Raw genomic sequence first — 25,062 nt, forward strand, 5'->3', positions numbered from 1 at the left:
GCAGCTGAGAGCCGGCTTCGTTCCGCTCCGCTGCTCCGCCACCATGTCCCTCTGCAGGGCCGCCTCGCAGGCGCTGGCCGCCCGCCTGAGCAGGGCGCCTGCCGCCGCCAGCCGCCTCAAGCAGCGTGGTACGCGGGGCCGCTGCGGAGCCGGGCCGGGTAGCGGTGCCCGGGATGGCGTGACGGGGCGCGGGCCGGGTGGTGGCGGCGGAGGGGATGCGCGGAGGTCGCGGGCGGGGGCGACGTGGGGCTGGGACAGGTGCGGCGGGGGCGGGCGGCCGCCGGGCACGGCTGCTCGGTCATCCTGGGCTCCGGCACTGGCTGCTTCAGACCTCCGCCGCGACCCGCTGGGCAGCCGAGCCAGCCCGGGACCCCCTACCCCCGCCCCAGGGCAAAACGGTGGCTGCTGCTGCCTTCCCTTGCTTATAAAATAGCGGGGTTATACCCCCTGGTAGAGCAGCCGGGGCGGCGGTGCCTCGGCAGGGCTGCCGGCCGCGGTAGGGAACGGGGGCAGACCCGGTGCGCCACAACCATGGCTTTTGGCGCATCACGGGTTGTGTAACCACTGGCAAAAAAAAAAATCTGCCATCCTCGTTGGGCGATGGCAGCTTGCTGATCACTGTCCTGCTATAGCTGGCTGCCCCGGGGGGGAGGGTTAAGGACACACTGCTGCTGAACGAAAATATAAACATATGCAAATCCATGAGGATGCCCGGCTATCGGAGAGGAGTCTGAGAATTGTGTCATGAGACAGATGATGCTAAACATTACCTAGCACATGATGGCAATGTTTTGACATCGCGACTATTTTTGCAGCTGTCAATTGCAATGCTCAGAGCCATTCTATTTTTCATGAGCGCTTTTTCAATGAGACATTTCTCATCTGGGATCAAGTCACAAAGTTCTGCAGAAAGCTTTGTTGACCAAGAGAATTATGTGTATTTTTCATGGTTCTCTTTTTGAGGTATACAGATGAATCCAAGACTGTAGTAAGAATCACTTTATAACAAATGAATGGGTAGCACTGCTGTTAGAGTTAATATGTATCCAGTCGGGTAAAAAACTCTGTAGTTCTACCTCTCTGCCCTGTTCACCAATTCATGAGGTGAAGGGTATGGATCAGAGTATCAGCAGTCTGAGTGAAAGAACATGAATTCAAATGAAAAAGCTTTTAAAAAAATTCCCTGTTATTACCCTGAAGAGAGAATTCATTACTTCTGCTGGTCGTAAGGAATAAGGACAGATAATTATTTTTCCTACCTTAGTCAGGAGTCAATTTTACATTCCTTTTTTTCTTTTTAAAACATTTCTTAGTCTATATAGACTGTGTCCAGTACTTGGAAGCTGATGGCAGACAACGTAGTTCACAGAAAAACACCTCTTAAGAAGAGCTCAGCCATGGAGCACCACACCCTGTGTTACTGAGTCATAGGATACATCAGTATATATCAGCATCTGTTTTATAACCTTTTTTAATCATCCTTTCCCATACAGAGTTCAGATTCCATAATTCTTTTTTGTGATAATATTTTAGCAGCACTTTACATCACTTTACCTAATGGTTTTTGTAGCGCCTCCTCGCCAGATGTCATCTGGGAGTGTTCCTGGCTCTTCTAGAGACAGCATGATGATCTATCTCCTTGCTGGTGTTGCTGCTTTTGGTGGTTTATTTTATGTAAGTGTTTGGGGAAGGAGCTGTTTGTGCTTTCTGAGCTGGCACGGTGTAAGGTGTGTTCTGGGTTAGAGTATGGCCAAGATTCAAACCATCAACGAATGCAGATATTGTAGCTTAAGTGCAGCCTAACTTAGAAATCAGCTTAAGAGTATTTAGTGAAGGTGAAAGCCTATTGCTTGCCTGTTTTACTGTTACTCTGATAAGTAGTGCTGGGTCACTCTTAGTGGAAAGCATATTTAAGACTATGTGAAATGAATGTGTCCAAAGACTGAGGAAGGCACCTGTCTCTAACCCCTTGCCTTAACTTTTCACCAAGAAACATTAGCAATGTTTCAAGTGGGCGAGGCAGATGTGAAATAAGCAATCTGAAGCTGCAAGGGGAAGATACGAACCTTGTAAATTTGGGCACAAAGAAGGAAGATAACAGCATTAGTTACTTCAAGAGAGCATGTTAAAGTTTTGTAAGCATCTGGTTTTGTTAAGCTTTTCGGTAACCATTCTCTTCCCTGCTTCTAAATGTATCTGATTCTGTGCTTCACATCCCTAAATCCTCCATTCTATAGCTTACCTCTCCCCCAAGATCTGAGGTAGTGCCTAGCACACTCCAGAGAGGTACATATTTCCCTGTCCCACAAAGTAATCCTCTTGAATTGTAAGTAGTTATTTGTTCAAAATATCAAACATGTATGATTGCATTTCTGGATGAATAACATAGTGTCTTCCTATCACATTTTTACCACAATACAAAAATAGGAATCTTAATGTAATTATCTTTTAAAATGCTGTTTTCAATTCCTGAAACATTGCAGCACTTCAAAAGCTGTATGGTATACTGTATTTGCTTTCTAACAATGGAGAAATATAAAATACATAAATATATTAGTTTAGCAGATTCTTTTTTTAACCTTGTTTAGAATAAATTTTATATGCATTTTAAGATGGGCAGAGACACTAGCTTAAAATCCCTTCTCTCCCTCCCCCCCTTTGTGTTTGGTAAATTTGTAGGGATGCAGCTGTAAATTCAGGTATAATTCCCTTTCAGGCCTACAGAGTAGTCAGTTCACCTCGCAGCAGGTTTGTTGAAAATACAAATATTCTTCGGGAGAGAGCCGAGGAGCAGAAAAGCAATCCTTGGTCAAGAAAGGGTGAGTTGAGCTCCTTTCTCTTGTTCCCTGAGGATTTGGAACAGATTTCTGAATTGTCTAATCAGGCTTTAGCACTGTCCACGTCCTTGTCTGAACTGTGTGAGTGGGACTGAAGACAGAGGTGGTTGTACAGTACTGTTCTGTTACAAAGCTGCTGCTGCTGCACGAATTTAGGTAGTGGCCTTAATGTTCAGGCATTAATCTGGTCTTTGATCCACCTGTGGAGTCTCTTTGAATGGAAAGAGTTGATGTGTGAATACTATTAATTGTATAATAGGTATTTGATTTTCTGGAAGCTTAATGAAACTTGACTGAATACATAATGCTGTCAAAATCAATTTTGTTCTTTTGTTTTCAGTGGGGAGGAGAAGATAATATCTTTTCTCAGTCAACAGATTGGCTTCAGGCCACATGCCATCAGGAAATACAGTTCAATAGGGGGAAAAAACCTACATTTAAAAAAATTAACTTGCATCAATTTTTTGTCCTACAACTTTGATTTTGTCTTTTCTAATTTGGGGTTAGATGAAATGCAGGCATTACCTAAATGTATAGTAAATCCTTACTTAGCTCTTCATGCTTGAATAATTAGACTGTGTTAGTTCAAATACTTGTAATGGAATGTTGTCCCTGTCTACATCAATTAGTGTTAATTGATGTTAATTTAGCATTAATGTAAAAGGTAGAACTTTGGCAAGCATGGCCTTGCTAGGAAAAGCAATTAGGAAAATTTCTTAAGGATATTTAAATTTTTTTTTTGGTTGTTATTTAAAAAAATAAAGCATTGAAGCCAGAGGACTTGAAGCTCTTCCTTTTTTTTTTATACTGTTGACTTCTAAGAATTGATTTAATATATTTGCATGCTCACAAAGAATACATTTGAATAAAGTATCTGGAGTTTAAATTTTGTCTTTAGTGTGAGAGCATGGTTTAAATTGTCTGCCTCTATAATTATTTCTTTAGAGGTTGTTAGCCTTGAACTTCTACAACACGTGCTTTAGTTTCACAACATTAAAACTACAGACCTTAAGATTTAAAGTAGTAAAATACCTCAATTTCCAAAAAAGAAAGCAGTTTAGCTTTAAAACTCAATTGTTTAACTAAATGCTGAGAATTCAGCCACAATTTGCGATCCTTCATTGTCCCTAAAATAGAAAATGTAATGAGGACCAAAGTAGATCTCTCCTAGGGACCTGGTGTCCTGCTGTTCAGGGCAGAAGTGAGGATTACCCTTATTACATTCTGACTGCCACAGTTGGGAGAATGGGGAAGCATTAAGCAAACCTTCCAAGTGATGTCAGTGTATTCCCTCTTTTCTCCAAAGGTGCTCATCTGCAAGGTACTGAGTTTTGGCCCTGGCCTATCCACATGTTGGAGTGAAATACCCACAGCACAGAGTGCTCAGCAGCTGATCTTGGGTACTCTTCAGACATCCCATCATCTGCTGCTGAATAAGTCACATAAATGTCACAACCAGTGGCAGATGATTGCTGCCTCCCTTTTTATTGATAGTAAGAAGTCCAAAATATTTCTAAGGACATTCAGGGAATACAGTTAAAACTTGTTTCCTGTATTATTTTCAATATTTGACTTCTGAATAAATGCTCAACCCAGAGTTTTTAGTTGGACTTCTGAGTAGTTCATTCCAATTCACAATACAAAACCACCGTTGAATCAGCTCCTTTTAAAATCCTTCTTCATTCCCAGCTGTGTACACCCAAAAGAACAGAACATATAGAATGAGCATCAGTTCTGTTCTTACTTTTCCTACAGAATCCTCTGTGTGCATTCTCAAAAGAGTTAACACCCCTCTTCCTCCCCTGTTTCTCCTGTTCCCTGCCTAGTCATATTTTTGTGTTTATCTTGTCACAGTGTTAGAATAGTATTGCTTTTCCCAGAAGTGCCATTGCAATTTCTTTCCCTGTTCTTTAGACTCAGTCCTTACACTTTTTTCCAGTAAGCATTGCTGATAAGAGCACTTAAAAATTCTGTTCTCAAAGTATTCTGATACTTTTTTAGGTGCACATTAAACCAAGCTTGAAATAAGCTCTAAAACAGAGCTGGTAACCTTATGAAGTAGTGGATAGAAAAGCAGTATGCCAAGCAGCATGTTCATGGCATATTTGCTGCCTCTGGTGAAAGAACTTCCTGTGTGGAAGACCTTAATGCTGGAGGGCAGCTGATCAGAGATTCTTTCAATAGGATTTTTGTGATTCCTCATGTGGGGCAAAATTCTCCCCTTATGCCTGAACCCAAAATGTCTACTGCAGAGAGCTGTGCATAGCAAACAAGTCTGTCAAAACAAGAGAAAGAATCTTACTAGGGTTCTTTGCTTTTTAGAGGGTTGAAATTATATTTAATGATATTTTAATGATATTTAATGATAATGATATTTTAATTAATTATAACAAACATTTAGAAAGAGATAGCAGATAGCAGATTTTCTGTGGCTCTTTTAAACTGAAAGCTATTCTGAAAATAAGAGGCTTCTGGAAGAAGCCTGACTCAAAGTAGCAGTAGAAAATCTGGGACATCATTTCAAATGTAAAATGATGTTTGGCTTGCAGGATGTTCTCCTTGCTTATTTAGTGAGTTTTGTCTTCCATTTGTTGTTTGTGTCCTTTAAGATTGTTCCTGATTTCTTCCTTTTTTAGCTATGACTTTTCTTTTTAACTCATTGCAAGCTGATTCAATCTTTCTAATCTATACTCTGCTTTTACACTTTCCAGGCTTTCTAATCTATGCTCTGCTTTTACACTTTCCAGACACAAGGGAAATCTCTTTCCAAACCTGAGGAAGTTAAACACAAACAAAGGACAATCGTTTACCATTGAGTACATTGCAGCCTACCTTGGGATGACTTTGTACCTTCTATTGTAAAACTCCATTTGTGTGAGACTTTTAAAGAACTACCTATGTCTGCAAGGCCAAACCATATTGAGCTTATTACTGACTCTGCTTTGTAGAAGGCAGTTCTGAGATGGGGAAGCTGGCTGTTCTGAATTAATGCACTCTATATTTGACTGTCCAATAAGTGTACTGAATGCTGATCTTGGCTGTTAGCCTGTTCTTTGTGTAATGAATTAAGGGGTTTTTTAAAACAATGTTTTCTTAAAGGGACATGATCAGGTTGCATAATGCAAAGTTTTGATTTTTACTGAGCAATGAATGGACTTGTCTCAAAACCTGAACACTAAATTACAGGCTTTCACTGGCATAAGAAGACCAAGAAATGAAACTGATCTGTTTAGTTTTTAAACAGATACAAAAGAATCAAACAAACTCTGACTATGTCTCTTTAAGCCCTTTTGTTTCAATTTTCACTGCGTTACAAACTTATTTCCAGTTCTATTTTTTTTTTTTTTTTTTTTTTGCATGGTGAGTTTCTAGTGGTGAACTTGTGATGAACAGTTGGTGTATAACTTTTCCTTTGTGAACTTGATGTTAGTGCATGTTTGCATGCTGGTTGAGCACCTCTGTTGCTTTATGCTGTTAGTTTTTCATGACTTGTCTCAGCTGAATTTGAAGTGATGCATGACTGGGAAACTGTTTTTCAGGTTCTAAGGAGTTGGACCGATAGTGGTGTAAACAAGTCTTTAAAAGAGAGTTAATAGTTGTAAAAAGAAAATAGTCATAAATGGTCATACATCTAAGAAAGTGAGCTCTGACCACTTGAAATTAGCAAGTTTTTTTCTTACTTATTTAAGACCAAATGTCTTATTCCCCACGTGGTAATTCCACAGAGTCGTGCTCCCTCTGGCACCTGTGTGTGTACCTTCACTGGCCCTTTCAGCACAGCTGTTTGAAGCAACACTTGACAATGTCCTTTTTTATCCTTCACTGCACCCCCAACCCTTGCTTTAAGCCTCAGTTTCTTTCCTTATCACACTGAAACATGGTTTGAAACTCAGTAATTAAGAATATGGTTTCCTCATTTTATAAACATAGTTTTTTGAGGCCACATTAGACAATAGGAGGGATTAACTATTGATCTTTTTGTTAATTCTGATCCCAAATCTTAGCTTCCCACTTTAAATTTAAATGAGGATGATGATAAAAAGTAGTTGATGAATTTTTTGTTGCATGCATGCATTTTACTCTCTTTATTGTATTGAATAAATCCTTAGAAGGTGATGGAGAAGAGGTGGATGAAGTCACTGGAGCAGAGAAGGCCACGGAGGAAGCTGATGCAGCAGCTGCTGTGGAACCTGCAGCACAGGATGAGAGTGCTGGACCCACAGCACAGGATGAGACTTCTGAGGCATCCCCAGAAGCTGGAGGGGAGAATGACTTACTGGCTCCAGAGGAATCCCATGCTATGGAGGAAGCACAGCAGGAAGCTGCTGCAAATTCAGAAGCTGCTGCTAATTTGGAACTTGCTGCTAATTCAGAAGCTGCTGCAGTTCAAGGTTAACCTATGAATGTGTTTTTTGAGTGTGTGTGTGTGGTGGGTTCTAAAGCTCTGCCTCTTACAGAACATTAAGAATGAGCATCAGTGTTCCTAATGGAGTTTGTCCTGCAGTGAAAACTAATTCAGGCATTAACATTGACATATCATGAGCATAAGGTAATTAAGTTTATTAAATCAGTGTCTCTGAAAGCATCCCGCCTCTGGCACCAGAGTTACTGTCTAAAACAAGCAGAGTCAAATGTTCATTTCCCTACCCCGTGCTATTTCTTAAGATATTAAGTTGAGCTTATAATGTGATCAGTTAAACAGTTGTTTTAGTGATCTAGTTCTCAAGGGTGTGTTAAGGAATCTAAACACTTTAGTTCACTAACCACTCCAAAGATATTCACACTGAATGATTAAATCTGTTCTATCAATGTAACTTAAACAGTATCTTGCATAGCAAAGAAAATGCTGTCTTGATTTTAAGGATATATTAGGCTAAATTTTCACAACACAATAAAACATCAAATTGTTGTTAAACACTGAAATTGGTAAGTGGCAAAACATTCACTATTTTGAGCTGTCAGGGTGTTTGAAATATTTTTGTTCATTGTGCTTTTTAAAAAATTGCAACAATACAAATGTAAAACTATCCATAAAATGTGCAAGATACAGGACTGGAATTTAATTTGGCATATTTTAAAGGTTTTTTTTTTTTTTTAATTTTCTTTTTACTACTGGTCTTGAGAGGATATATCTAAAACACAGATCAAACTATGGGCGTTTATCACAGTACCATCAGTACCGCTAATCTATAGGTGTTTATCACAGTACCAGATTTGGAATGATTTTCACTTTTTTCTTGGTGACTCCAGTGAGGAATGGATGCATCTTAATTGCCTTTTTAACAAATAAACTTGAGAAACAGTGCAGCACTTCTAATTGCTGAGTTTTATGAAAGGTCTATGTATGAATGCGATTTTAATTCAAATATTATTAGTTCCTGTGCTTGTCTCTGACACCATCTTTTTAAAACAATATTAGTCTGATTGCTGTAATACAGTTTATAGAAAGTAGAAGTAAGTACCTTGGGTGTGATTATTACTGCTTACATATAGAAATATTTATAAGGTAGTAGTTAAAATACCTAGAGCCCTAAAAATTTCCATTTCTATGGAATATGTAGACCACTTCATTTGGAAAGGAAGTAGTCTGTTTTATGTTAAATTTGGTGAATTAGAGCCATTATGAGATATGTTTAAAAATGTATTGCAGCATTTCTTGCTCTGCAGAGCAATTGCAAAATTTCCCTTTAATTTCATAAGCACTTGCTTGTGTTTGGAAGTGGTTGTGTATTCCTTTGACAATGCTTATATATGAATAACTGTTCATTGTTGGATAAGGTAGGCTCTTCTGTATGGTAAATATTTCTGCCATTTTACTGAACAGGCTCTTCCCTGAGGAAGGGAAGCTAGGATTTTCCCTGAGAAGCATGGTGTATAAATTGATTAGATATTAGGAATAAAGTCTTTCCTGTGAAGGTGGTGAGGCCTTGGAATGGTTTCCAAGAGCAGCTGTGAATGCCCCGTTCTTGGAAGTGTTCAAGGCCAGGTTGCACGGGGCTCTGAAGAACCTGCTTTAGGTTCTGGAAGGTGTTTCTGCCCATGGCAGATGGCTCAAATGAGATGGTCTTCAAGGTCCCTTCCAACCCAAATCACCCTGTGGTGATTCTGTGGTTAAGTCTGAGGATCTCATTCTGGACATGTTGACGTCATGTACTTAGTGACCATGATTTGATGAGAAGAAATATGGCTTGTAATTGTTAGTTCCTGCTGGTATTTTCTGGAAGTGCAGCAGCTCTTTAGAAATGACTGATTTCTAAGATCCAGTATCTTTGGCAGCATACTTACTGAGGAAAACAGCACTAGAACCAGACTTCTGTTAAGCTCAAAGTTGTAAGGGAGCCTGAGGGTCATCCTAGGTGCCCTCTACCAAACCTTGCTGCAGTGGTTATTCTTGGCTGGGTGGTAAAGCTAGCAGAAACAAACTTTTGGGATGTAAAATTGTCAAGAAATTGAAGCAAAGGAGTGTTCTCCTTGCCTGATCTCTTGGGTGCTCCTTGGATGTTATATCTTGCTCCTGAGCATCGCTGTCCTGTGCCACCGGACCCGAGTGCAGATTGCTGTCAACAACTGCTGGTGACAGGTGTGAGCAGGGTGGGGACCCCTGGGGACCTCCCCATGGTTCACATGAGCTTACACCCAGGGTGACCCAAGTCCTGGCTGGGGAGGATGATCAGGCTCCTGCCCCAGGTCACCTTAGCTCTCCCTGCTCCCTATCCTGCTCCTGCCTGCAGAAGAGCTGCAGGGCCCCCAAAGCAGTTCCTCCCAGGAATTCCTGACCATGGCAGGAAGGCCACCAGCAGCACATGGTCTGGCACATGGGCCTAAACCAACATCCCTTTCCTCTAAGCTACTTAAGAACAAGTTTCCATTGCCATCATGCTCACAAGAAGATGAGGGTTTGTTTCAAAAGTTCTCTGCTTTCTCTCTACCACTTTGTTCAGTGTCTACGTGCAGCCAACGGCTATTGTGCTTAAAAAAATTCTAATTAAAATCCTTCTGGATGTAACTTTCAGTTTTGAATTTAACCATCTTTATAATTCATGTTATCTCCATTTAGAGGAAAAAAATAGCATAGCTCCACTTGTAATGACGTAGAGAATTATGTATTTAAGTAACTAACTACTTTTGTTGGCAACTTGGTGTTACTTCTGCAGATTTTTATTGTTACCAGTGAACATCTGCTTTTTTCAAATGCCATTGTTTCTTTTAATCTATAAAGCTTTCTCTAATGTTTGGAAGTGCAAGCTGTGAAGGGGTGCTTGTCTCCAGCTCCTGTATACAGATAAAGTAAATGTATAATTTTACATGGATGTGCAAAAAACCCCTCACCTAAAGCAAAACAGGTAACAAACAAACAAAAAACCAACTCAGCCTTGGAGGTGGATGCTTAATGCTTAATCAGGATAATATCCATTTGAGACAGTTAAGAATTGTACCTGCCTGGAATGTTCTCCTTGCTTCAAGTTAAGCAATTTACAATCCACAATTCCAGTCTGGAATTCTGTGAAATACTGTTACCAAAATAAGTACTGAATTATGTTACTCTGTTCCCAAGGTTTTAACTTCCTCTAAATTCATATTCTCTCTACTTTACTATTGCTTGAGCTGTCACTCTTGGTTACTATCTGTTGCTGGTTAAATTCCTGTTGTTCTCCTTCTAGTGTACACTGTTTCTGGGACCATAAATTAAATTTTTCTCCAGACAAACCAAATGCTGTTAAATTCACAGACTAGCAAACTGCTATTTGGATTAGGCAAGGTTGTTCCATCTGTGACTTCTAGTGTTTGGGTTGCCACCATAAACTCTTCTCCAACTCTGGTATTGAGGCTTGAGGTTTTGGCATTATCAACTGAGATAAGAGAAGCAATTAGCCCCAAACCGTGCTTTTCCAGACTTCCTCCTGACTTCTCTAGCATAGGGATTTTTCTAATCTTTAAAGTATCGAAGAGCATGGTCTCTCTGTTTGTTATTTCCAAGGCCATTTGAGTGAGTGGCTGGGTTTGGGGAGGATTAGTGTGTGAATGTGCCAGTGTTTTCCATGCTAAGCTTCAAACACACTGCAGTGGCAGTTGTCTGCAGCCTAGAGAAACAAATGGAGGCTGCTCTGGACAGGAGCTGCTGCTTTCAGGACAGGACTTTTGCTGACCCCATCATGCAGTGATGCCAAGCAGACAAAAGCACCTGATATAATCAGTGCATGCCGGCTTGGCTTGGTACACCACCAAGTTCTGGGTGTGCTGACACTGTTAGCACTTAGAAAATGACTGAAGAGTCCTCAGAGTGATTTGCAATTGCTCATACTTATTCAGAGGCTTTCAGAATGACATTGCTCAGTAGAACAGGCACACCATTCTAGGCATCTGTTTGTGTGAGATGGAGGAATGAGGACTTTACTCTTTACTGATTATGATAGACTGATCTAACTAAATTAGGCCCTAAAAAGTTGAATTATGCAAATATTATTCTAGAGGGGAAGTATCTGTGTCTGGAACTTCTGTTGGGTATTTCTGTTTCACATTTATCACTTTGTTTTATCTGTCTCTTGGACTGCTGCACTTATCTGATTGGCCACTAGTCTCTTCTTCCTCCTGTTTTTCCTTCATAAAACTGAGTCATCATAGCATATCTGAAAAATCTCTGTTGGAAGAAAGTGAACAATATAAAAATAAAATTCAGTAAAAGTTGTGAGCGTTGAAGAGCTCAAGAGAGTTGAGAGTTGAAGACCCCAGCTGGTCCATGGAGAGTCTGTTGAGTTTTGATCAGCTTAGCCAAAAAGAATTTTACAGCATGCAGGGGGCCGGGGAGGAAGGTTTTGCTAAAATGGAAAAAACTGTAGAAGTTCCCAGCTGAGTGCAAACAAATAAGTGGGGGAGAACTGACTGAAATGACTGTCTTCCTATTTGTCTGTTCTAGAACAAGGGGGCAAGTAGCTTCTCAAAAATGGCAGAAGGACATACAGTGAATAATAATGCCTAAATTAATGTCACTATTAATGAGAAAATAGATGTACAGCTTTTACTAGTATTAATAGCTCATTGTCAAGACTTTAAAAAAACCCTTAAAATGACTACATATATGGAAATATATATATTATATATATATTTCTCAAATTGGAAAGCAACAGCTCACTTTGTACAACAAAATCTATTAGCATTTAATTTACTGTACATAGTATTCCCTGTGTTTGAAATTTTCCTGTAAATACAACAACCACAGGAATACTGTTAGTCTCCTACTTTACAGAAAAGATGGCAACAGACACCCCTTGCTGTTTTCCTGTGGTGGCAGTTCAAACCAGAATGGGAAAGATGGGGATTTTGAAGTTAATTTTTGGACAATGTTTCCTATAGCAGAGAAAATCTTCTTTTTCAAACAACAACTTTGCTTCTTTAGAAACTGTGGATAAAGTAGATAAAACTTGATGCATTACTTTGTATGATGAATGTTAAAGAAAATTTCTTAATTAGAAGTGTTTTTAGAACTCCCAAAGGATTTAATACATCAAGTTATTAGGGTGTTTTTCATTCATATGGTTTATATTAACTTGTGCTAGTTTTCCTTGTGATCCATTCCAATCAGTAACTAAAGATTGTTCCCTGTTTAAAACAAACAAACCAACAAACAAACAATATGAGTTGCTTCTCATTGCTACAATTCCATGCCACAGAATATAAAACAATATTCTTGAAATTTATGAGGTATTATAAACTATTCTGGATTAATGTGACATGCACTGTTATGCTTTTATTTTGACTATTATAGGCATCTCTGAATCTTTTTCTAATCATTGACTGTAGAATAAGCTCTCTTCAAGGGAATCTTCTGGTCATTAGTAGGAACTAATGAGGCTTTTCTTGGGAACTAGTGACCTACATCAGACACAAACAACCTGTGACTTGCTTGGCTCATTGAACACGTTTCTCTTTCTGTATGGAGTGATGAAAATTCTTATTCTTAATAATGGGCTTCATAATGCCATGTTTTAGGTTCTCAGCTGGACCTCATGGATTTTTATCTGGATTGCTTGGGGATGGCTTGCAAAAAGGAAAATATGTCATATTTGTGTAGTGGCAGGTTTATTAGAAATCCCAGCTTTCCTTTGCTCATCAGTTTCCCAAAGACCTTGGGCTCTGAGGCTTTGGTTTGTGTTCATCCTATGGAATAGCTGGAATGCCAGAGGGACTAAAGTCCTGATGCCCGTGGGCTCTAGTGAGGGAGGGCTGGGTTTGAGGCCACCTTCATGCTGTGTCTGAGTAACAGCACAACCAGGCCAGGGTGGTTCCACAAACAGGTCAGCAGCTGCCAGCCACTAGTTCCTATCCTGGAACTCAAGGATAGGAACGATCAGACTGAAAAATAATCGGTGCTTTTCTAAGTAATTGTTCTTTCCTTGACTCAGTTTGGAACTAAAAAGTTTATTTTTTCCTGGGTGGAGCTCAAGTGCTGATTTCACAGTATTGTAGAGAGGCATTAGTCTGTGGTCAACCACCCGGGACCTTTTTCTCCTTTTTAAGGCCAATGTAGGCATAAAGTGCTTTTCCTTTCCAAGCAGTAAGTTGAGTAGCTTGCTCTAGCTGGTTGGAATCCTAAATGTTCACTGAATAAAATGCCAGAGAGGAGAGAGAGAACATTTCAGATGGTCCTGAGATTCATCCCTGGTGATGGGATGTTCCTGGTGGGCATCTGCAAGCCCTCCATGCTGAGCTCCCTGGATCTTCCTGGCCAATGGCACCTGAAGCACTTGGTCTTGTTACAGGGACAGCTGCATAGCTTTGCCTGTTCTGTCCCAAACTGCCTCAGTGATTATTATTTCCTCCTATTCCTATTGATGTGGTTTAAGCCCCCATGAACAGGGGGAGAAAGTATGGAACCCAAGCCAGCCATGCCTGGGTGACAGGTGGCTTCTGGTGAAAGCATGTGTCTTGGTTTGAAGAGACTGGTGTCTGCTAAGGAAGGCAGGAGCCTCTCTTGAAATGGAAAACATAAACCCCCTCCCTCCAAATTATTATAATTTTGAAATTAAGGGGCTCTCAGGCAAAGATGTAGGAGTAGGAATAACAGTTCTTTATTAGGAAAATTAAAATACAAATGCAATGGTACAAGAAAACCACCGACAGAGTCAGGATACGAGCTGACACCCTGTGGGTCAGGGTGCTGGCAGCAGTCCCATTGAATGGTGGCTGCAGCCCTCCTGCAGTGACAGCTGTGGTTCTGTTGGAGCAGGGATCCTGTAGAAGGGTGGAGTTTTCCTAGGAAGGTCTGGTGGTGGTGTAGATGGGCCTGGTCTTCCTCTGGAATGCAGTGGAGAAGAAAGCTGCTCCTCTGGGAATGCAGTGGGAAAAGGCTGCCTGTGGTGTTCCAAATCTCAGATTATATCCAGGTAGGAATGTTTGGCTCCTCCCCCTGGGCAGAGCATCTCACAATGGATGATGTAATTTTATCAGTCATGCAGTGACACTCATGGCCCACTAACAGAAGATATTTCCTTGGAGGGAGGATGGATTGTGAAAGAGATAAAGCAAACTGCCCAATTAACAGAAGGCAACTGCCCCACCTCTAACAGATGGCAAATAGAATACACACATATCTTACAACCCAGAACAGCATGGAAGGGAACCTTAGCTGCCATCCCCACCTCAGCAGTTGGAACAATTTCCCTTTCCATTTTCCCTGTGGCTGATGGAACCAAAACATGTGGAGTTGCTCTTAAAGGAAATGACAGTTTCTTGCTGCTACTGCTGTCTTCTCCCCTGGATTAGACCTGAGTGAGCCAAGTACCCCTGCTTCTTGTGCTCTATTTTCCAGGTTTTCTCAAAGAAATTCTTGAATTACTTTTCCAATGTGACAGAATTTGATTGTTTAAAAGTCAATTCTACTCCACTGCCAATTTTCCATTAGCAGGTCTTTAAATTATGAAAATGAACCAGAAATACTCTGCTCTGCTTATCTTAACATTTCAGGGGTCATCCTGAGACCTTCAATAGACCTGACTGAGGAAGCTTTCTGTAAACAAAAGCATCACGTTCTATTGGTCTCTAAAAGACTGTAAATAAAATACTGTTTCTAATTTCACAATTAAATTTGACTTTCCCCCTCCTCCCTGCCCACCTTTGGAATTAGTGTGTGACATTGGTTATCTTATAGGCAGCTTGAAATATCAAAGCCTTGTTTTGTACTCTAGCTTTGGTTTGCGTGCTCCAGGTGGATTCCATTTCTATGATGCTGGCTAACTTGTGTTATTTTAGCTTTATAAAACCAAATTCTTCTGCAAAGAATATTTTTAAAGTAATTGAACCTGGTGTTTGGCATTACAGATACCAGCCTCATCTTGACTGCCTAGAAAAAAAATTCATCATATGAAGGATACTGCTTCAAGTAAAGTGATTCACTCAGAAAAGTGTATTTTTAAATATCTTTTAAAATGGCAGGATACCAGTGCCTGTTTAAATTTTTTGTTGTTGTTGTTTCTAACTGGAAAGATCACTTTTAAATAAATCAAAGAATTAGGATTAGAATCAAAATATGTTAGCTTTAAATGTATTGGTAAGGAAATGCAAAACTGAGGGAAGAAGTACAGACAATACTCCTGAAAAGGCTGGGGTTATCTTGTATAACCTTGTTGTAAAATTTCTGTCCTGCTGGAAGGAATCCCCACCTCTCCCCAGGCAAGGAAAAGACTGAAAGACTGAAAGCTCTCATTTTAAAATCTGGAACAGCTGTCTTCTTAATCTCTATTGTAAATCAGGAAAACAGAAAACCAGTTGAAAATACAAGGTAGAAGTTTAAAATGCAGTAAGATTAAAAAATATAATATACAAATTAGTTTGTATCTCTTCCACCTCCTTGCTTCAAGGTCATCTTGTATCTTGTTTCCTACTAGGTAGTAGGACATGATTGCCAGTGTGAGCCGGCCAAATTTTGCACTAGTGCTTTACATCCCAGCAAAACTCCAGTCTGTTTCTGCATAAAAACTACCCCAGGAAACTTGGAAAGCTTGTTTTAAAAGCTTGAAGGCTTTTGGGGAAGAGGGCTATGCAAGCAGTGGGATCTGGGCTCTGGAAGTCAATGCACTTGCATGGGGTTTCCTTTATTATTATCAGGAGAAAGTCAGTCTGGGCGTGTTGTTTTTTATTATCAGCTGCAGCAGAGATGAGTCAGTCACACAGGGCACACAGGTCCCTGCTTATCTTGTCACTCTGTTCTGCTGAGCTCACGAATATTCACACAATTCAAACTGACCATCATGAGCATGCAGAATCTCCCTGTATTTGGACTGCTTTCTGCTCCAAGTGCACAGAAGCGTACAGCTCTGCACTCACTCTCAGGGCTGCACATTCAGCACTTGTAAAAATTGTCTCTAAAGACCGCAGGAATTACTACTTTACGTAGAAAGCAGGTTTTGGTGGATTTTCTTTCACTGAAATGATAGGGATAGTTTCCTAAAAATGACATTTCTAGGTGAAATGTTGGATATTGTGCTAATAAGCTACTGGAGCTTTCTAAATCTGATGCCTTAATAAAAAACCAGACAACCAAACAAAAAAAAACCCCAAAAAACAACTAAACACAAGCTTTCAGAACAAATCCACAATTTTCTTTTGTCTGTAAAATCAATTTCCTGTTCTGTATTTATTCAGCTCAAGCCAGATGTGTTTCCACAGCAGAAATGCTTTGGTATTGCATCAGGTGGATGTGTCATGTTGCCCAGTCACGTTCTGTTCCTGCAAGTGCAATTTGGGAGGATGCATTTCTTCTCCAAATGGTTATCTCCTAAAGCAGAGGAGCTAAGGACTGCCTGGGAGTGCCTGTAGCTATCCTGGGCAGGAGCAGGAAGTGTTTGGGTTGGGATTCCCTCTAAGGCATCAGCAATGGATATTGCACAGATGTTACACACTGATGGCTGTGTAGTGCATGCATGTTGTGGCTCTAACTAACCTTGGGGATGCTTGCCCTCAAAATCCCTGGTGTGTCCAAATCCTTCTGAGTGCTTTGGCAACAGCTGTTGATGCAATATGCAAAGCCCCATGACTGCAGTTGGTAAATGTGATTAGTTTGATTCCTCTAAGGCTTTAAGTTCTTTTATATTGTCTTTTGTTGAAATCACAGCAAAGTTAAGGTCCTAATTCAGACCTGTAAGTGCTATGGGATCTATAAATGCCTGGCAAAATTGAAGAAAGCTGTTGCCAGCAATACTGGGATGCAGCTACTTACCCCAGGAGAAGACTGAAAATTGACAAATAACCTGTGAAAAAGCTTAAGAAAAAAAAAATCAACTTTTCAAAAAAAAAATATACACAGGGGCTGAGATTTTTTGCTACCAATATAATACCTTATATGAAACTGTGAAGTATACATACTGTAGAGTAATATTCTGTATATTCTGAAGAGTAACAGATCCTACTAGGATGGGGGGAATCAGCACAACAAATGAAGCAGGAAAATTGTGAAGCTTTAACTCCAGTGCTTTTGATGAAGGATATGTGAGTGCAGGGGGAAGTTTCCCCCAAAGAATAAAGAAAGAGCCCAGTGAGCCCCACTTTTGTCAATATGAAGTGAAACAAAATAATTTTTGGCAGGATTTAAATTGTATAGGTCAGGATGGAATTATCCCTTGAATGAGATCCATTTGGCAGGAATGCTGCAAGTGGGTGTTTTGGTAAAGTGTCAAGGAGCTGGAGTGGTATTGTTCTATAAGGATAATGCAGCAGCTGGGCATTCAATGGAAAACATAATATTAAATACCACGTGTCCTCATCGCAGAGAAGCAGTTTCACAATTCAGATTATTTTATTCACTTACAGCCTGTGGAAATTTTAAGGAATCTGGCATAAATAGACAAAATGAATCATAATCATCATTGCATGAAGAAATGCAGGGATTTCAGATTTTCAAACTAATCATCATTCAGGAAACAACACAGAACCAAGTGAAGATGCTGTAACTCCTCTACAAATATTTTGAAAAAATAAAGAAGCTTAATATTTTAGCATTTGAACTAACAAAAGTTAGGAGTGATTTTAGTTACATCCATTATTTGCTGCAGAGTTCATGACAGGCTTATTAACAATAATTGAACAGACAGAAAATCCTTCATCTGAGGATTATAGAAAATGAGTCACCATTGTACCAGGCAGAGATTAAAGTATCTTGTATGAAATAGGGTGTTACTGCAGGATTTTACATGGAGCAATTGCAAGAGATTAAACTGGATTGAAAAAATATGAAATGCATGCAGATTAAAAAAAAAAAGAGAGAGAGAGAAAGAGGGTGTGAATAGCACTGGGAAACAGGGAAACACAAAGGAGAAATGCCTAAACTCTGTCACACTTTGTGCCACCAGCTGATCAGTAGGGGAGGATGTGAGGCCTCAGGCAGTATGCCTGATGTTCCTCATGCAGAAAGTCCCAAATCTGAGATAGGCAGGGGGTTCATCCTCAGCTTGCCAGGGCATCATTCATGCCAGGGCTTTGTCCTGGGATGGCAGCAATTCCCTTGGACAGAGAAAAACGTGTTGGCCTTGTGAATGGAATACAGAGTGTTTGTTCCAAGACGTGTCCAAAGCACCCAAAAACAGGCTGAGATTTGTGCTCAAATGAATGCTCAGGGTAGCCATCAGGAGGCTGGAGACTGTTTCCTCATCCAAAAGACCAGGAGACACTTGGACAGTATGCAATATGACAAAGAGCCAATGCCAAGATGATCTTCACCAGCCCGTCTGGGACTTTGCTGGAGATAAAGCTGGAAGGAGAGTGACCCAGGGCAAGCTGCCGTGAGTGTGTGCATTGGCACCACCAGCTACTGCCACCTCTCTCTTCCCCACAAGACCTGTGGCACCTGGAAGGGGATTCCAGCCACATGTGCTCAAGGAATGGATGGGAAAGCCACTTAAATACAAGATTTGTGCCCTAAGCAAGGGCAATTTTGTATATAAACATACTACACGCATTCTACAGACACAGGTTTTCAAAATGCAATGCCTGCCACAAGACCCTTTGTATTTTAGGCAGAGACATGGATGAACACTTTGGGAGGAATCCATGTTTTTTTGCATTAAATTGCCTTTCTGATAGCCATAAGGAATAATTCAGACCAGAGACAATTCTTTCAGAACCAGTGGTTAATGTTTGATTTTAAGGCAGGTATTCATGTAGAAGACAAATAAACACAATTCCCATCCAAAGGAAATGAGTCTTGTTAAAAAGCAGAAAAGAACATGGTGCTCCCTCTAGTTGTCTACTGATCTACTCTTCTTAGTGCAAAGGAAATTAAAACACTCAAAAGGAAAAAAAAAAATTAAATATTATCAGCCAGAGAAAGAACTTTTGGTAATATAAGCTGAATGTTTGATGTTACAAACTGAAACCTAGCAGCTTGTTACCATAGCGATAAATGGCATTACATCAAGTATTGCTTGCTGTAAAATATCAAAAGTTCCAAATTTCAAATGTACTATTTCTATTGCATAGCTTTTCCCTATAAAGGCAAAAGTGCCAATTCCCGAGCACTTATTTTTCTGTTGCTTCTTCAAAATCCAGTAAGCATTCTGAAAAGTAAAGTGCAATAATTGATGTTCAGAATATGCTATATTTAACTAGCTGTAAGGTGATATTTGGGGAAAGGTATGCAGTGCTAGCTCTATAAAACTCCTATTTGCTGCTTTTATTGAACTCCTAAAGAAGCTGTTTACTTACTGTGTTTAATAGACATGTAGCTTGGTATAGGATGAAAGAAGAAAGAGACAAACCTCCTACTGAATGGTTAGAGGGTGATGATGGAGACCTCTGACAGGAAAGTTAGAAGAAGAGGGTATGAGAGAATTTACTCAAGTGAAATTTAATATGCAACTGCAGAATGATGTGTTCAGTCTTCCTGCAGAGTGTATCTGTACAGAGACTGCCTACTACTAAATATTACCTGTTACAGGCTTTTTATAGACACAGATTGCTTTATGCTTACAGGAGTACTGAAAAATGGCTAGTTGGCCATTGCAGCCTGAATTGCAGCCTGATGCTAGAATATTTTTATTATAACTACCCATGATGTCTTTCCAAGGTTAGGTGGAGTGTAGATGCAATGTCCTGTGAATTTGACAGAAATCAGAAAACAAAGCAACAGTATCTGCAAGAGATAATATCTACATTAGAGAATATTTGCCTGCGTCCATATACATGAAAATAGCTCCAGTTTATAGGTTTCTGCCTCAGGGTTGGAAAGAGGCAGACTTTCCCTGGAATTCCATTTGCAAAGTTTTATTTGCTGATAAAATTTAACCATCTGATAGATCCTATTGTCTTCAGCTACTTTGAGTGTATAGATTGGGCAGGTACTTCATGCTTTGTGAGCCTTGGTTGCTCGCCCTCATTTATGATGGTGAATGGAAAGAGAAGACAAGTATCTTTTAAGTCAAGTCTTGGGTGTTGCACATCCTTCTGCCCATGGGGAAAACTTAGTGACAAGGAAGGGGAAGCCTCAGCAGCTCAAGAGATTTCTGACAGACTCAGAGAGCCAGGACGACGATGCTGAGGAGTTGTGGTGAACTTCAGGGGGTGTGAGTCCAGCTGGGTCTGAAATGTGTGTGCACTGAACCAGCTGCAAGAGCATGCAGAACTCAAGTGATGCTGTGTGGCTGAGCATGATGGCTGTGTTTGGTATCACAGTGCTAGCAGAAAATCTAATTTTCAAATTATCTGTGGTGCAGTAGAAGCAAGTTGCTAAATTTGATGGTGGTAGTGTGATGAGCTCAGTGCCCTGCTCAGTAAGTGGCTGGATGTGAACTTCATTAAGAACAAAAAATTCTCCTTGTGCTGCATATAACACATTTTTTTCAACATCTATCTTGGTTTGAAAGACAGAATTTTCCTATTGCATTGGTGTAAAGAAGACTATAGCACATGTGGTATGAATAAAGCCTGCTGCTTTGATGCAACTACAAACAATCTCATATTGCTTTTGAAGTTGAATGATGTAATTGAATGCAAAGAAAAATGTGTCTTTAAATCATCACTGTGGAGATTTTAAGTAGGAGTTTAAAAGTTTGCCCTCTAAACTCTTTTGAAATTAGAATTAAAAAGCTAAAAGGAAAAATGCCTGCATACCTAATACAGCTTTGTAAATTCTATCCCTTAGTCCAAGGATCCTTTGGACTAAGGGAAACAACTTATTTGACTATTTGTCATTGAATAAATAATTTCCAGTGTTTCTCATTGGTGTTTTGTCTCCATTTGCAGTTTCTGAGGAGGAGAAGACAACTGAAGAAGTTGCTAAAGAGCCCTAAAGGTACACAGTACAGTTGCAGCATGTGGTTTTCTGCTCTTCACCTATATTTCGTTCTTAGTTAGTGGCTATTGCAGCATGTGGTAAATGCACATGCACTGTTATGGTGAATTTGTATTTCTGCTCTCAAGAAAAAAGAATTTTATTGAAGTATTTCTTATTTTTTGGGAACCACTGCTGGCATCTCTAAGAGGCTATGGAGCAAATCCTATATAAATTGTCACAGTGCATATTTATTTATAGCTTTATCTTAGTCCCATGCAAAGTGGATAAAGACCTGAGAGCTGTAGCTTTCTTACAAGCAAAAAATATTCTTTGGATATTTGGGTTAAATTATATGTGTCTATGGGACTTCTGGATTATTGTTCTATACAATAAAGCAATAGCCCCCTGGACTGTTCTATTTTAAATAAATTTTTTTTCATTATTAGTCTCTCTGCACTTTCAATTGGTGCTAATGAAAAATACTGAATATAATATTTCTATTTTGCTAGTGTCTTTCTCATGTGACTTTATTTATTATTTTATTGTCAGAAGAGTTGCAAGCATGTGCTTCTCAAGGTTTTTATTTTTGCTGAAATTGAAAGCTAAAGGTACCTGAGGGTACCACATCAGAAAACCAAATAACCAAGAAATTCTTTCTGCTCTGGTACATATAAATGCTGTGGTATAGACCAGGCAATTGAGTTAGGAATCTTTTTTTTCCTGGTAAACATCTGGCAACCCTAAAAATTGTTGCTATTCCAGATTTTGATTTAGACAACAAATACCCTGTATAGCCAACTCAGTTAATGAAGGCAGAGATGGGAGCTGAAAATGGTGGGGGTGGCAGGGAAGGCAAGCTGTAGGAAACATCTTTGATGTAACAAATTGAAAATAGGTCAAAAAATAGATTAATCTCCTACTAGTGTAGAGGTTCACTTAATTCTGGTTAAACTGCTTGGATTCTTTTTGACAAAAAAATTACTTTTTATGAGTATAGCAACACAAGTTTTAAAAAGGGCCTCTTATTGAGTTTCAATTTGATCTTGTTGGCAGGGGGAAAATGTTTTATGAAATATTTTACTATTTGGTGCTGGAAGATTACTGGCTGTCACTTGTCCCATTTGTCCAATTTACAAGTCTAGAACCACACTGCATTCCCAGTCAGGAAAGAATTCTGTCTTCCTTTTTTTTTTTTTTGGTGTTTTGATTGTGAACATTTTGGAGTATGAAGCTTAACTCTGACTTTGCATTAAAACACAATATGCTTTTTAAGGAATTCAAGGCAAAGAAAATGAAATTAAGAGAATGTTGAGGTGAGAATCAAATCACGATCTTGTTAACTTTTTAAAAGAAATTACTGATTATTTGGTGAAGGACTGGAGGAAGTAGTAGTGGATTAAATCCTCAGATAAAGCCCTGGGCTGATGCTCAGAGCATGCCTGAGTAAAGATGTTCAGCCATTCTACTGAGTGTGGCTCTTGGGCCCAAATTGATGCTGCTATGGAACTACTTGTATCAGTCATCTCAGCAAATAAAATTGGTTTACCTTGTGCTTAAAGTCAAGAATGTAACTATTTGTAGAAGTCCAGCATGCAGGGGAATTCATTCATGCCTGAGCAATGTGGATGAACGTGAGGGATTCATTGAAACTGGGCTTTGGTGATGGCAACAGAGCAAGTTTCCAAAAGCCATCAGATCAGCATGATTGACACCTCAGTGCTGTGTGTACTCTGCAATTCACTTAACTGGTAACCTCCAGTCAAATTCACAGTGTGCTTTGAGTGTTTGCACAGAAAATGACCTGCTGAATGGTGTCTGTTGCTAAACATCATGTATTATTGTTTCCTCTAAATCAGATTCTTTTTTTCTTTTCCCCCAGTAAACAGTGTGGACGCCTTTGGAAAGTTTAATGCAAATATTTGTGGCAATCAACCAGCTAATTCGTGTGTGAAACCTCATACTCTTCCTTGAAGACATAAAAGAAACTGTGCAGTTTGTCCTACCACACATTGGTCATTATGGCCAGTACTCAGTGCTGCAAGAGATGATTGCATTGCCTAGAGAAACGCTTCTGTGACTAACAACTCTGCTGTAGAAAGTAGCATCCAGCCAAGCCACTCAGCATGTCCCAAATACATGTGCTAAGAGAAGCAGTACGAAGCCAGATGAACTCCTTCTATGTCGTTGTTGTCCTGATATGTACATTGGTTTCTTACTTTTGGTCCAAACTGCTGTGCATAGTTATACATTTGTAACATTCCATGCTAAAACATAAGCAAAAGGTTTTAAAATCAAGACAAAATATTATAAAAGTACCTGTTACCTTTTTAAAATTGGATCACAGGGAAAACAACAATGTGTTTGCTCCTGAGTTTGGATTTGGGATTGTAAGCATGGGACACCTGGCTGCACATGACCTAATTTTACCCCTGAAAAATAAACATTACAGATGCTACAAATCCTTGCACAGTAACATCCAGGAGTAAACATTTTAAGGCTCCTGCTTTGGGGAAAAAACCTGCTTGCTATAAAGTATAGGTACTTTATAGCCTGACAATCAAAATAGCACTGGTTGGTGTTGTCATCACGTCTCCAAGTGGTGGCTGGCTCCTGCCTTGGGTGTGCTGGGCTCTGCTCCTCCCAAATCTCATGCAGCTTGCTCTGCTCTTTCTGTGTTGCTCTGTCTTGGCAGTGGCATGTAGTGGCATTGTAACAACACAAGAGTTTGGTATAAACCTTCAGGCTGGTACAAATCCCAAGCCCTTTAGGCCATGGCAAAGCCTGTCTCTAAGCACTTGCACACAGAGAGCAAAATCCCTGTGAAGGGCCATGCAACAGGTGTTCAAATGGACAGGCATTCTTGGGGACTAAGAAAGAACCAAAGAGCTAAACAACCTTGTTTTCTCAGTATTAGCTTCATAAAAATTACATTTATGATGAATAACAGGTTTGGATGCCACTGTGCTCCCAACTCTCCATTGTGCTACGTGCTCGAGCATGCCTCTAAGACTGAGACCCCATTGCAGCCATCAGAGAATGGCAATGGCTCTAAACCACAGCCAAATAAGGTATATTATGTACTATTTATGTAGAAAGTGTGTTTCATAAGGTGTGTCTGACTCTTTTCTCTTCAAGCAGAAGTTTGGAAAATGTTGAAAGAGAAACAACAGCATTGTGACATTCCTACACGTGGCACAAAGAAACACATGCTCCTTCCCCCATCATAAAGCAAATTGTAATAGTGTTCCAACAAAGATATAGCCTGTTGCTCCTGGACCTACTTAGGAATAACTGGAGGCAAAAGCTGGCTCCTGAGCTTCAAGATGACAAAGCACAGCCTTCTGCTTAAAGGATAAAGTCTCTGTGATTAAAAGCATTTTCTGTAGACCAAGCTACTGGAATAAAAATCTTAGGCTGATGTTTTGTTGGATAAGAGTCTATATTTATTTTGTAGATTAAAAATGCTTTGATGGATGCATGCACTTAAATGTTCTATTTCTTAATTTTCACTAATTCCTAGTAAAAGAAGCTGTTTTAACTGCATCTAACAGTAGGGTTTCTGATATGGTAGGCTTTTCTGAATAGCTCTTTATCTCTGGAACTGCTCTGGTGCATGGCAAAACATGTTAGCCCTCTGGAACAGCTGCCTGAATGATTGAATTACAAACTATGGTTTCCAAAGCTTTTCATCCTTTCCATTTCAAAAAATTGTGAGAGTCCCAAAACAGCCCATAAATGTACTTTATGCCAGAGCCCCTCTTTTTTTTTGCTTTTGTTTTGTTTAGGTTTTTTTAAGTAAAGAAAAAAAAAGACATGGAACACAGTATGGTCTGCTTCAGCACTCGAATATCTTAGAGTAACAACAGTGATATTTTGCAATTCACAGATCTCTGGCCATTGTTGATTCAGTCTTGCTAGTATGGAGTCTGAATACCACATAAAAATTTTCTGTCCTTCACTTTCAAG

General features: G+C 39.8%; 1 protein-coding gene across 1 annotated transcript; it reads left to right on the top strand.

The window, feature by feature from the left end:
- On the top strand, nucleotides 1-24,483 carry MGARP (mitochondria localized glutamic acid rich protein). Its single transcript, XM_084205229.1, has 6 exons — nucleotides 1-128; nucleotides 1,571-1,674; nucleotides 2,717-2,819; nucleotides 6,947-7,228; nucleotides 21,066-21,114; nucleotides 22,976-24,483. Exons 1-5 carry the CDS (start codon nucleotides 44-46, stop codon nucleotides 21,110-21,112), a joined length of 621 nt encoding a protein of 206 aa, XP_084061355.1. The 5' UTR covers nucleotides 1-43; the 3' UTR covers nucleotides 21,113-21,114; nucleotides 22,976-24,483.
- The last annotated feature ends 579 nt before the right edge of the window (nucleotides 24,484-25,062 follow it).

The sequence above is a fragment of the Fringilla coelebs genome, assembly GCF_963513975.1.
Source record: "Fringilla coelebs genome assembly, chromosome: 4".
NCBI classification, from domain to species: Eukaryota; Metazoa; Chordata; class Aves; order Passeriformes; family Fringillidae; genus Fringilla; species Fringilla coelebs.